General features: G+C 36.6%; 1 protein-coding gene across 34 annotated transcripts in view; it reads left to right on the forward strand.

Annotated features, from left to right (window-relative positions):
* Positions 1-13547, forward strand: part of MYCBP2 (MYC binding protein 2) — a 193443-nt gene that overhangs the window by 31256 nt on the left and 148640 nt on the right. For all 34 annotated transcript variants that reach the window (XM_038182409.2, XM_038182484.2, XM_038182684.2 and 31 more), the window contains exons 3-8: positions 523-738; positions 4704-4857; positions 6574-6770; positions 6991-7233; positions 7494-7565; positions 9517-9613. In XM_038182409.2, the coding sequence (XP_038038337.1) occupies positions 523-738; positions 4704-4857; positions 6574-6770; positions 6991-7233; positions 7494-7565; positions 9517-9613 (979 nt within the window). The remainder of the gene's footprint in view (positions 1-522; positions 739-4703; positions 4858-6573; positions 6771-6990; positions 7234-7493; positions 7566-9516; positions 9614-13547) is intronic.

Genomic DNA, 13547 nt, shown 5'->3' on the forward strand with positions numbered 1-13547 from the left:
GCCATCACAAAACAGTTAACGCTATTAAAAATTTCTAATATACATTTAGCAATCAGATTAAATCTTTATTTCCAGAGGTTAAAATTAGCAACCACAATAAATAATGCATTTTAAAATGCAGTAATAATAACAAAACTGATCTTGGTAAAAAGATAAATCCTGAATTCTGCTAGTCATTTGGCTGTGGCACAGGTCTGAACCTTACTTTAGTCTGCACTGCCTCTGTCCCTTTTCATTTTTTTATCCTGGTGTCCTCATCACAGTATGAGAGAGAGAGACTAAAGCCAGATGGAATATACTGAAATTTCTTCCTTTTCCTCCTTTCTTCCCTGCCTAAAATATGATTCATATCTCAACAGGAAAGTTCAGTCACCAGTTTGTGAACCGTTTGGTCAGCCAAAATTTCTAAGGCTCTGTTAAGATGACTTAAATTTAGCGAAGCTTGAAACTTCTAATAAGCTTCAAAACAGAGTTTTCATTTATTTTTTTTAAATCAACCTTTTTTTCCTCTTTTTTTTTCAGACGGAAAACCTAGAGAGTACAGTAACCATACCAGATATAAGATTACATAGCAATCCTTCAGCTTTTAATGTTTACTGCAATGTCCGCCATTGTGTATTGGAGTGGCAAAAAAAGGAAGCATCTGTATCTTTGGCTTCAAAGAACAGCGTGCAGAGTGGGGATTCGGACAGTGATGAAGAAGAGGAATCCAAAGAGCCACCTATTAAACTTCCAAAGGCAAGTAGCTCTTTAAAGCGTGCCATGTGTGTGGTTTAAAGTTTGTATGTTATGTCTTCTGAGATTTAGCAGTGTTACGGAAAGAACAGTTGCATGTGGAAGCTAAAAGGTCAGTGACATTAAATGTGTTAGAGGTTATGTGTTAGATGGGTATGTGTTAGATTAAGAAGAGACTCTGAAGAGTGGTGCAGTTTTAAAAGAAATGGTGAGTTAGAAAAAACAGCATGGAAATTCAATAAGAGACCTCAGTATTCCTTTCTTAAAATAAAACATCAAATTCCATACTTGGTTACAGTTACTATAGCAGTTATCAAATTGATGAAAACCAGTATTCTTTCAAACTATTCATTTTTTAGCAAAGAAACTATTAAATATCTAAGAGTTCAAGAACTTCTGCTTATTCAACAATGATTTAGATGCTTGTTACAACCGTAAACTTTTTAATAACTATCTAGATAATATTGGATTGTTTAGATATCTATAAAGTAAGAAACTGTTATTACTGCTTTCATTTGCATATATAAATTTGAAAAAGGCATACACTTGAAGCTCTCTCACAACAAGTAGTAAAACTTACAGGCTAACTGTAAATTGATTTGTATTCTGAATAAGTGTCTGTCTTATGCTTTGAGTATGGTGTTCTGTTTTTTATGTATAATGAAAAATATTTAGTTGGGTTTAATTTGTTAAATATAGACAAAGCTTTTGAAGTTTCTAAGGCTTATAATATTACCTAAACCAGTTTCTGAAAGTAATCACTAGCTTATTTTAAAGAATACTGATCTCTTCAGTGTTTGACACTGAGGTGAAAGTCATACTCCAAAAACATACAACCAGGATTTCTGCTCTTCCAGGTTCTCAAGCGTTAATTGTTGAAGTTATTTGGTTGTGTGGTATAGTGGTACTTTTTGTTCTTGAAAATCCTTCATTTAATTGAGAAGTTGAAAACATTGTATTTTTATGCAGTGTGAACTTAATTTAAGATGTTCTGTTGAAATATCTCTTAATCTTAAAATTGAGGAAATCAGTTTTGTCAAAGTTGTTGTTTAGAATACAGTTTGGAAGTAAACGTTGACCTATGTAATCTCTGTAATGAGATTGAGGGGGAAAAAAAAAACAAAAACAACACCCAATTTGCTCATTTTCAGATATTGCCACAATAAAGTTTGTATTTCTGTTATGTTTGGACAGCTTAGCATCTTGCTTTGATACCTTGAAGTTTTGGATTTACAAGAAATACTGGCCTTTGCCTGACTATTTGAAAGAGGGCAGATTCAGTTCTACTGCTCTGATTTGTAATTACTAGAGTTAGAGAGAGGCTTTGTTTGGCAGGGAGAAGAGAGTGGTGTCTAATATTAAACTTAGCATTGGGCTGTGTTTGATCCACAAAAGCCCTATACTAAAAGGAGCAAATGCTGGATTAAGGTAGAATTAAGCGATTAAATATTCTTTATTCCTGCAATGGCATACATTTTACTGTTTTGTTAATGAGCTCAAGCTCATTTAAGCAAAAGTTTAAGCAAAAATGAAAGCATTTTAAGTTGTAACAAAAAGTAGAAGAAAAATAAGTATTCTCTTCAGAAACTCATTCTAAGTCTTTTAATATTCATTTGGAGAACGTTTTACCTGTGTAAGTATTTTTCTATCTATATAATAATATTCTGCATTAATTTTAATGTATGACAATACATATTATTTTGTATTATTAAACAAACAGAAATGCAGATGTTAGGTAATTATGAGAGGGAAGACAATAGTGTAGATAAGATTTCTGGAATAAATCATTGGACAAAATAATTATGGGTCGTAGTGGTTACATTCAGGACAGTGTTTTGTGTGCCATTTTTAAGGTGAGCTATGCTTTTGATTTTAAGCTTCAAAGTTTTTAGAAAGGGGCGCAGGAGGATGGCTTCATGGAGAGTGTCAGTAAAAGCTGGCAGGCTGTAACACAGAAAGTGAGAACACAGCAGCTTGTTTTGGCTCAGAAAGCCTTCAGAGAGCTGTGAGAACAAATTTAAGGTGTCTGGAAAAAAACTGTGTGCTTATTCTGTTCTTCACTGTACAGAGTTGGAAGGAGTTGAGATAGATAAAGACTTTTTTTATTTATATGATGTTTGGCTTTTGAGTCCCTTCTGTCGCTCTAGCTCAAATAGTGGATTCTTCACAGCCTAATCTTCTAGGCTGCCTGTTTGCCTTTTCTGTTCTGCTGGAATGGTGCTTTTGGAATGTAAGGAGGAGCCTGGGAGGTGGGATGCCATTGTTTTGGTTCTTCCAGCTGTAGCAGTGAATCAGCACAAGCTGTAGTTCCCAGTGGTACCTGAGTGAATTTTGTGAAGTAACATTTGCTGTGCTTTTTCACTGTTTATACTTGGTGTCACCTGGGTCTGCCTGCTGACTTCATAGGAGACCTGAAGGCAAAGAGACCTGTTTTGAGAAGCCTGCCCAATATATCAATGTCAGATACCAAAACAAGAATGTGTGTAGATCAGGATAAATCCCAGTAGAGCTATCCCTAGTTGATGATAAGTTGGTTACTACTGTAGTGGAAGTTCATCAAATTATTTTCTCTGCTGTTTTTCATGCATTAGGTTCCTTGCTTTCTTCAGGTGCTAGACAAGGTCTGTTGTCTGAAGACTAGGAAAAACGGTGACTCAGAGATACCCTTACTTTTCAGTGATATTACTTCTAAAAACGTCCTGCAGTGTATCTTATTCTTTTGCTTGCAAGATCATAATGACTTCGCGTCCTGAAGAACTATCTATGCTGTTATTTTGTTGACAGGTTTTTCTTCCCGTGTAGATTGCATGCATGTCTGTTCCCCCCACTCCTTTGAGTGTATGAAACGTAAGGTGTAATTTGCAGGAAAATTGCTGTTGAAGACTTGATTCAATTTTGTTTCTTTTCTTCCTCCAGAAATCAAGCAAGTGGTAAAATAACTCCTGAAAGACAGGAATTGAAATAGATCGAATGACAGAGAAGACAGCTATAAGGCATCCAGTATATGTTATAGCTGGCTGTCAGACATGAGTGACAGTTCCATTAACAATTTTATTTATTTTCACGTTTCACTCCTCCTTAGATTTGAATCAGGAGTGAATCAGTATTAGATACTCTAAATGTTGGGGCTTTTCCAACATCTTAGCCTCAATGTTTGTTTTTTTTTTTTAAGTAGAAACACATAGTCAACTTTTGAAGATATGCTCACCTATTTGTAATGAGGTAGTCCTGCTCACTTTGCTTTCATCTTTGTAATTATTAAAAATACTGACTTTGAGAAGGCAGTGAGTGGAACTGTCGGTAGGAATAAGCATAAATATAATCTCAGAATATTCAGGAATGCTGAAAGGGAGAGTTAAGAGTGGCTGTAACAGCGCTCTTACAGATGTTGTATTAGTTGGCATGAGGTGTGTCTTTGAGAAGTACATATGGAGCTTTACTGACTAGTAACTAACCTCCTTTTTTATTGTCACAAAACAATCTCAGAGGCTTTGGAGGGGAAAGTACTGGTGCTGCCAGAATCAGCTGTCAAATATACTTCGACTCAAGTAGGGAACTCCAGCTGCAAGCCAATTCTCACTTGCTGGTTCACAGTAATGAGTGATGAAAAAGGGAAGAAATGGTCTGTCAGCTCAAGTATGAACTGAATAGAAATCAGAAGGGGTGAGAGGCAGAGTTGGTCTTATGCTGTCTAAAAATTGAGTTTCCTTATTTTTTCAGGGTTCTGTTACTGTGCTTAGATATGTTCTTTCATATAATCATATTATCTCTGTTTAATATTTACTAGTATGGTTGTGTAGGTGCTTTTTTATTCTGATTTTTTTTAATTACTGTTGTATTCTGTATTACATAGTGTTATTCAAATAACTATCTTGTTCTGTGAATGTTGGGATATACCTTTATTGATTAAGCAAGACCTGAAAATATCATATTAACAGATATTCTAAAGTATTTGTACTTTTGTTTAGATCATTGAAGTTGGATTATGTGAAGTCTTTGAACTGATAAAGGAGACAAGATTTTCCCATCCATCCTTGTGTCTCAGGAGCCTACAAGCCCTACTTAATGTGCTCCAGGGCCAGCAACCAGAAGGCCTGCAATCAGAGCCTCCTGAAGTCCTAGGTATTATCACGTTTTTGTTCCCCCGTCTGTTATTGTATTCAGTAGGGAAAAAAAAAAGTATCTTTTTTTTGTTTGTTTTAATTAATATGGTTGTTCGTGCTGTTTTTTCTCTTAACTTACTGAGTTAATTCTGGAGTGTAAATTCCCTTATGGTGTGTGTAACCAGTAATTCTCAGCAGTAGTCTTTTGTAGAACAGAAGTGTTGTCATGTAAAGGTTCATTTAAAAACAAACAAGTCATATTTGTTATTGTGTAATGCAGGGTTTAATTGAAACATAGTAAACCTGACAGTCTTATAAACTGTGAATCATTTGTTTTACTGAATCTATAAAATACTTGGTCTTACTGCAAAGAAGATAATTCTATAGTGAACTTCTATTGCAATCTACTGTTGTATTCTACAGCTTAGCTATTTAATGTTGTAATTTAAAAATAAATAATAAGGCTGCTAAACAAATAGAACAGGATAGTGAGAGCAAACTAAAACCATTTTCCCCTGGAGCCTGCTTCTTCCTAGGCATAGTTTCAACCTCAGTTCTTCAGCCTTCTAGCCCTACCCCAAGCAGCACAGGGGAATGAGGAATGGGGTTTGCAGTCAGTTTATAGCACTGTTCCTCCTCACACTGCTGCTGCTCCAGCCTGGGGTCCCTCCCCCAGGATTCAAGTCCTGCACAGACTGCTCCAGTGTGGGGTCCTTCCCATGGACCAAAGTTCTTTAAGAACTGCTTCTGCATGAGTCCATTCACAGGCTACAGTCCTTCAGAAATGCACTGGTTCAGCATGAGTCCCCCACAGGGCTGCAGATGCTGTCAGAAAACCTCCTCCAGGGTAGGCTCCTCTCCATGGGCAGCAGGTCCTGCCAGGAGCCTGCTTCACCAGGGGCCTCTCCACAGGCCACAGGGGAACTTCAGCTCTGACACCTGGAGCACCTCCTGCCCTCCTTCCGTACTGACCTTGGGGTCTGCAGGGCTGGTTCTCTCTCCTCAGTCTCTCAGCTGCTGTTGCACATCAGTTTTTGTTTTTGTTTTTGTTAATTTTATTTCCCTTTCTTCAGTCTGCTCTCCCTGGCTCAGCTCTGGCCAGCAGCAGGTCCTTTTTGGAGGTGGCTGGACCTGGGGCAGCTGCTGGGCTGTGCTCACAGAGGCCACTCCTACTGCCTGTGCTCCCCAACTTGCCATGTTATCCCAATACAGACAAAAATTAAATTTATTTTCACACCCTGATTGCTACCAATATTCAGCCTTGCATATGATTAAAGTAATTTTCAAGCTTTGATTTGAAATGCTTATTTTTGAAAAATGGGCTGTACTTCAATATGGGTAATGTTCATGAAGATTAGACAAAGCTTGTGAAAACCTACACATCATCTCAGTGATGAAATAAACTGAATAGGCAGGTAAAGTAACTCCTCCTGACTTGTCACTTATAGTAGTGTTCCACTGTAACATGAAGACTTAAGGTTTTCCATGTTCTTCCATCCTTGTGATTTTCCAGACTCACCTTTCTCTGGGTGAAATAGAATGTAGAGTTAAGGTTGATTATTATAGCCCTATTTAAATGGGGGGCAGCCTTTTCTGCATCGAAATAGGGTTAAACTTAATGGCTATGGGAAGATACCATGTAATTTGTAAGTTTAAAATTAATTTCCCATTGGTTGGCAAACTATCTAGTATGATCTTGTGACTTGTCTTGTTTAACTGTTGTGTTTATCTGCAGAATCCCTGTTCCAGCTTCTTCTGGAGATAACTGTCCGTAGCACGGGAATGAACGACAGTACCGGACAGTCCTTGACAGCACTTTCCTGCGCTTGCCTCTTCAGTTTGGTAGCCGCATGGGGAGAGACAGGAAGAACGTTGCAAGCAATCTCTGCTATCCTCACCAATAATGGCAGCCATGCGTGTCAAACTATTCAGGTTGTGTAATAAAGCTTTTCCATATCTGGAAATTTGTGTAAATGATGTCTACATGAATTCCAAGATGATCTGATATGTAAATTCAGATAATTCTTTTCTCACTGATTTTGAAATAAGAGTAGGTATTTCATGGTCTCTCTTGAGATGTAGATAGAATAGAAAATGGAACATTTAAAAATAAGCATGTTTTTTAACTCATTTTTTGTTTTACTGTTTTTAGGTGCCAACCATTTTAAACTCTCTTCAGCGGAGTGTACAGGCAGTTTTGGTGGGCAAAATACAAATCCAGGACTGGTTCAGTAATGGGATAAAGAAGGCAGCCTTGATGCACAAATGGCCGTTGAAAGAAATATCTGTAGATGAAGATGACCAGTGCCTGCTTCAGAGCGATGGTTTTTTCCTATATCTCTTATGTAAAGATGGACTTTACAAAATTGGCTCTGGATATAGTGGGACAGTGAGGGTAATGTTACTTTTTGTCTAATGAATGATAATTAAAACACTAGCTTTTAAGATGTCCTGTTTCCCTTGAGAGTCTTTTCTAACTTACTAATGATCAGTTCTTTTACATTTTGTCTAATTTTTTCTGATTTCTGAGAGTTTTGCAGCATTTCCCTACAGTTCATACTTCTCAGTATGGCTGAAGATGTTTTTCAGATTATAAATGGTTGTATAATTGTGATTCTGATACTTGTTTAACAGTTCGAATTTTGTGATTTCCAGGGCCATATATATAATTCTACTTCCCGCATCAAAAACAGAAAGGAAAAGAAGTCTTGGTTAGGCTATGCTCAGGTAGGTGAATGCTCAAAACATAACAAGCTTCCCACCCTTCCAAGAGTAATTAAGTAGAGAACGGCTTAGAGAAAGTTTACACAGATATTGTATTGCTTTATTTACAAAAGTATTTCTTTGGTACTGAGTTTCAAGTTACAGTGGAAGATAAGGAGATAATGGAAGATAAGATAATGGTATGTAAGAGGGAATAATGAAGTGTCAATTATTTGCATTGTCACTGGAAGACTTTCTCCAAGTATGATGGTTCAACGTTTATGAATTGTGCAGTTACACTTAACTTGATGTGTGCTTCTTTCAGTAAGTAAGTTGGTGGATGTAAAAATGCTGTTGCAGCAAAGTACTACTGCAAGTGCTTATAATACCAATTTACAATTTATTTTTTTGAAACATTTGCAGTAAAACGTAGAAGTGCTCTTTAAGTCATTGAGTGTGGATTGAAGGGTACATAAACCATAAGTAGAAATAATTGTTGATGTTACTCCAGGAAAATGTTACCCCAGGGAAATGTTAACTATATTTGGATGTGTGTTTTTTGTTTTTTTTTGAGTTAGTTTCTGTAGTATTAGCAAATTTGTTTTATACCTTTGCCATTCACTATAGAAAAAGTTTTGCTTTTGAAGTGAAATTGTTCATTATAAATACATGTTCTCTTATTACAGATACCACATATATAATAGCTGATTTTCTTTAGTATTACGACAGATTATCAACATATATTGATACAAATGTGTGAGGATGCATTCATTCAGGAAACTTTTTTATTGGTTTGGAAACTAATAGGATCCATACAGTTTCACTACATACAGTTACATATTTGGACATTCTGCACATAGCTGTAAATATATTTAGTATTATTCTTTGCATGCTTGTACAGCTGTATGCATTCACACAGTGATTGTGCACAAAGACACTGCTAGTTGGAAAAAGTCAGTCTGGTGCTATATTTATAGGAGGATACATAAGTTTCACTTACTGCAAAGTATGTGACCATAAAAGAGGTGAAATGTGCCCACAGGTGTAAATAATAAACCTCAAACGTGAGCTTTCAGGTAGGTAAATCTTTTTACTGAGAAACCAACTATAAACTGGTGACTAAATCAAACTGAAACAAAACAAAAAACTAAAAAACCCACATATGAACAGAGAGAAGATACTGTTTTGCTATGCTAAAGTATACCAAAATGTGCACAGCATCAATATACTTGTTGATGTGGGCTGCTGACTATATATTCAATTTTGGGGAGTTGAAGGTATTCTACGTATGGAGAAACTGGAAGGGGCAATCATTAGTCCTGAATGTGCCCTTTCACCTAGGTCTGGTTAGGAGCTGGGAGGTGAACAGTATAACAATTCATTTTATGTAACTTTTTGTGTCATGGTTGCTGTCACCAAAATCCCTATGTACTTTGGAGGAATCTCTTTCATGAAGAGCTTAGAAAGCTCACAAAACAAGATAGTCCCTATTGGAAGTCAAGGTGGTTAGCTAATATTTTTGAAAAATCTTACAGTCTTTTAATATACTTACTCATTAACATTTAGTCTACTATATAGGTCAATATATGTATCTTCTTCCTGGAATTCGTGCAAATCTTTCACTATTTTAGAAAATGGGGACAGTAACATGTTTTTTGCTGTGGCTTTTAACTGTATTTTATACACATATGAAGAACAGATTTACTCCATGTGGCTTCAGAAGCTGTATGTGAGTATCAGCATGTTGATCAGTGTGTGGAAAGTGTGGTGGGTGCCAAATTTCCAGTATTCGTCCAAGAATTTAATTATTGAAAAGAGAGTTGATTATCAAAGTAAAGCACATTTAATGTGAAATGTTTCAAAAAAATTTACACCATGCCTAAAATGATAATCGAATCTCTTTCATTTTTGTCAATGACCTTTGATGTATTTGAGATTATTTTCATACCAATGTATATATTCTTACTTTTACCAGGGCTATTTATTATATAGAGATGCGAACAATCACAGTATGACAGCCATAAGAATAAACCCTGAAACTTTGGAACAAGACGGTACAGTTGCTTTGCCAGGTATGAGCTTCCAGATTTGAGAAGATGGTTATAGTTTACTGTTTACATGTTACATATTTTCAAGTAACCAGAAGAGAAATCACAATAGATTTTGAGATAAGAAAAAAACTGCTTTATTGTCACTTTGATTTGCTGCATTAGACCAGCTTCAGGGTTTTATTCAGAGGTTTTGCATCAACACCAACTACTGAAAGAATACTGTAATTTAAAAAAAATGTATAGTTATTTCAATTTAAAGACTCCAAGAGTTTAGCTTCCTTCTTAAAGAATTTTTACTGGTTCGGGCTTTAATAATTTGGCTTAGGTATGACTTTGTCTCCAGTATCTTGGAGATAATCACAAACTATGTATGACCACAGCCATTTGATGTTGAATATAGGAAGAAATATATCCAAAAACCGAAAGAGACCAATGAACACTGGACCATGCTTTTAATGCTTCAATTAGTGTATTTGTTGTTTGTATTTTTTCATAGGAGCCTTATAACTTGTGTCTCTGCTTAGAAAATTAGGATGTTCCTCCAACATATTTTAATGGCTTCCTTGGTGAAACTTGTCTGTTAGCCAGCCATGTAAACAGAGAGGGCACAAGAATATTTTTTTATCAAATAACAACAGGTTTATTCTTACAGATTAGAAGAAAGATTTTGTATTGCATCCTGGCATATATAAGAAGGCATTGCCTGAAACCTCTGAAAAATTCTCTATTCTTGTATTTCAAAACCAATTTTTCTGAAACAAAGTATGCATGTAGAATCTAGTCTATGCAACATTTGCATAGTCCTTAAAATGCTAGTGTCACTTGAAGCTGCTTGGTTTTTGTGAGGATGTATGAGAAATTCGGGTGAGAGCATGTTCAAGGATCTGACAAATTGCCTTACAGGATTGTTTTTCCACTTTATTCACCTCAAGGCAGCTTCAACTGTTAGGGTCCTTTGAGGTCCTTAACTGTGTTACCACTGATAAGCAAAGTATTATTCTTCATTCAGGCCTTGAGAGACACTTGAACACATTTGAAGTCTACACCTCAAAGCTGTTAGCTTTATTCTGCAAATCTTGGTGAAAACAAGTGTCATTCTTCAAGACAGCCTGTTTATACTACAAAAAGGCACAAATGAAATAGAAGTGTACTAAACCTTCAGTGCAAAAGCAAGTCTTAAAACTGTGGAAATACCCCTTCAAAAATCCCTCACAAATTGTCACACAATTGTGTTTTGTGTGGTTTGTGATAGTGTTGAAGTAGATGCTAGATGTTGTCCATAACTGCTGCCCTTTGTACTTCAGCCCTTGAACTTTGCTGTCCTGCTTTCTGCACTTATACACATTTATCTCATACATACTTATTATGAGCAGATAATGGTCTTGTTCTTTTGGCTAGAACAAGTGGAAAGGGCTCCACTTCTTGTTATTTCTGTTTCCCATTAAAAGGAAAAAGATGGAGGTGGATGTGAGTACGTGACCTATCCTGAGGAAACCTGAGTATGTACATAACTCTAAATAGTAATGGCTGTCCCATGTCTTGTAGCTTGTTCTATAGTTCTGAAAAACCACACCGGATAGAACTACAGGGCAGTGACCTTGCTAACAGCTGAACATGGATATGAATCCAAGTATTTCCTCCAAATTGGTGTGGTATTCAGATGTACTTCTATCCGGAGTTAATCTCTTTCAAATGCCCTGGTTGGTCATAACACATTTAAATAAGGCATTCATATTTATTTGTAAAGGGATGAGTAGGAGATTGGGTAACGTTATGAGGAGTTGATTGTAGCTAGAAGTCATGTGGCATTAGAAAACTCTGTGAACTGTGGAACATTATCTTCTCTTTTCTCAGACAGTAGGATCCAACAGCTTCTTGAAACTATAAACTTCTCTTCCAAAGGGCTGCTAGATGACAGATTGGCTAGATGGCATCTGACAGATGATCTAGCCAACCTAACAATGTATGTGGAACTACCAGACTATTTGTCAACATTCTTGCATATAATGAATGCCTTTGAAAAGTTTCATGCACTGTCCTTGAGCTGTCGGTCTTGCCTTCCCGGTAGAAATATCACACAATAATCATCAAATTCAGCGATGTGCTATGTGATCGGACCTGAATTTACAGAGGAGGTTTTCATCTGAACTATTTCTTTAATAGTAATTCTCACTGTATATGAGAAGAGTTGCTGCGTTCAGCTGAAGTAGAAGTAGGTTTCATTGTTCTTTAAAGTTGTGTAAGTATTCTGGAGCTAAGGGCTGTTTGCTTGTTCTGCATAGTACCACAGCTGAAGATGGAATCATAGAATAGGCAGAGTTTAAAGGCAGACATGAGGATCATTGAACCCAACTCCTGACTCCACACAGGGCAACGTCAGTGTTGAACAGTATATCTGAGAGCATTGTCCAAATGTTTCTGGAACAATGGACAGGATTGGAGCCGTGATCACTTCCCTGGGGAGCCTGTTCAGTGCCTGACCACCCTCTTAGTGAAGAACCTTTTTAATAATATCCAATTTGAACTTCCCCTCACACAACTTTAAGCCATTTCCACCTCTCCTATCACTGCTAACCAGAGAGCAGAGATCACCTCCCTCTCTGCTCCCACTCATGAGGAAGCTGTAGATAGCATTGAGGTCAACCCTCAGTCTCCTCTTCTCTGAGCTTAAACCGTTTGCTCCTTGTAAGTCATGCCCTCTAGTCCTTTCACCATCTTTGTTGTCCTTCTTTGGAAACATTCTAGTATTTTATACCCTTCTTATGTTGTAGAGACCAAAACAGATAAGCTCAGTAGTATTTAATAGCAGGCACTACATTCATGATACCTTGTATGAATATGGAAAGTGATGTTTGACAGTCATCTTCTCTTGGAGCCTTTGAAGTGGCTATGACTAGCCTGTGTCTATAATTAAGTTATTTTGGTAAGACATAAGAACTTCCTGCTACAGTGCTCTCCAAACACAAACCCTGAGTAGCTTTTCTTGATCCCCAGAATAATTTCCAAAGTCATAATGAATGACTACAGATGATCAGAAGAGCTCCTTGCTAGCTGAGATACTTAGGCAGTCCTACTGTTTGCAGATACTTCATTCACCTTCCATTTTCTCCTCTCCCCATTAATTTGATATTTATTGATGCATCTGGGTTATTTAATCAAGTGCTAATGTTTAGGAAGTCTTCCAAAGAATCTATTTTAAAAAGTCACACCTGTTCCCAGTTTCCTTTTTGAATGAACCAGACAAATACATGAACAACCCCCCAAAGTTGTTTATTGGGAGGCTTGTCTCTTCAATAGTAATGACTCAAGAATTAGGCCAAACAAGGTAATACGGATCTAGTGATGGCAAGAATATCCCGTTTCCTTGACAGTTACGCTTGTGTTAGCAGTTCATATGCCATTCAAGGGATCTTAATACTTACCTATAAGACTTCCAGCTTCCTGTAGCCTTTCAGAAATGTCATTTAGATTATTTTTGGAACTTCATGCTATTGACAACTCTTTCTGTTACATTGCTAATACCACTTCGCAGCATAGAGAATAAAGTGAGCTGTGATCAGTCATTAAATCTGAGCATAATGTTGAGAGAGCAGTATTTCAAATTTCAGTGTGTATGCCATTCTCCATCCTGCCTGCTGCTTACATATACTGTGTTGCATAGTTGTATGTGTATTTGCTTTAGGTCTGCTACTTCAAGATGTGAGAATTAGAGTAGGCCGCCTAATGCATATTTTATTCATTGTAAGACATTTTTTTTTTGGATGAGACAATATAGCAGGAAATAGTAAATAAGATTTTGGATTTGTAAATAGTTCTTCAAGTATTTTTTCAGATGTATTATTTTTATTAAAAGTACTTTACCTACTTTGCAAAAAATAACAAATTTGTTAATTGTGCTGGAAGCATATTGTGTATGTTTCATCTAGCATTAAATCTGCTAGATAAACTGACCGAT

The sequence above is a fragment of the Anas platyrhynchos genome, chromosome 1 (assembly GCF_047663525.1).
Source record: "Anas platyrhynchos isolate ZD024472 breed Pekin duck chromosome 1, IASCAAS_PekinDuck_T2T, whole genome shotgun sequence".
NCBI classification, from domain to species: domain Eukaryota; kingdom Metazoa; phylum Chordata; class Aves; order Anseriformes; family Anatidae; genus Anas; species Anas platyrhynchos.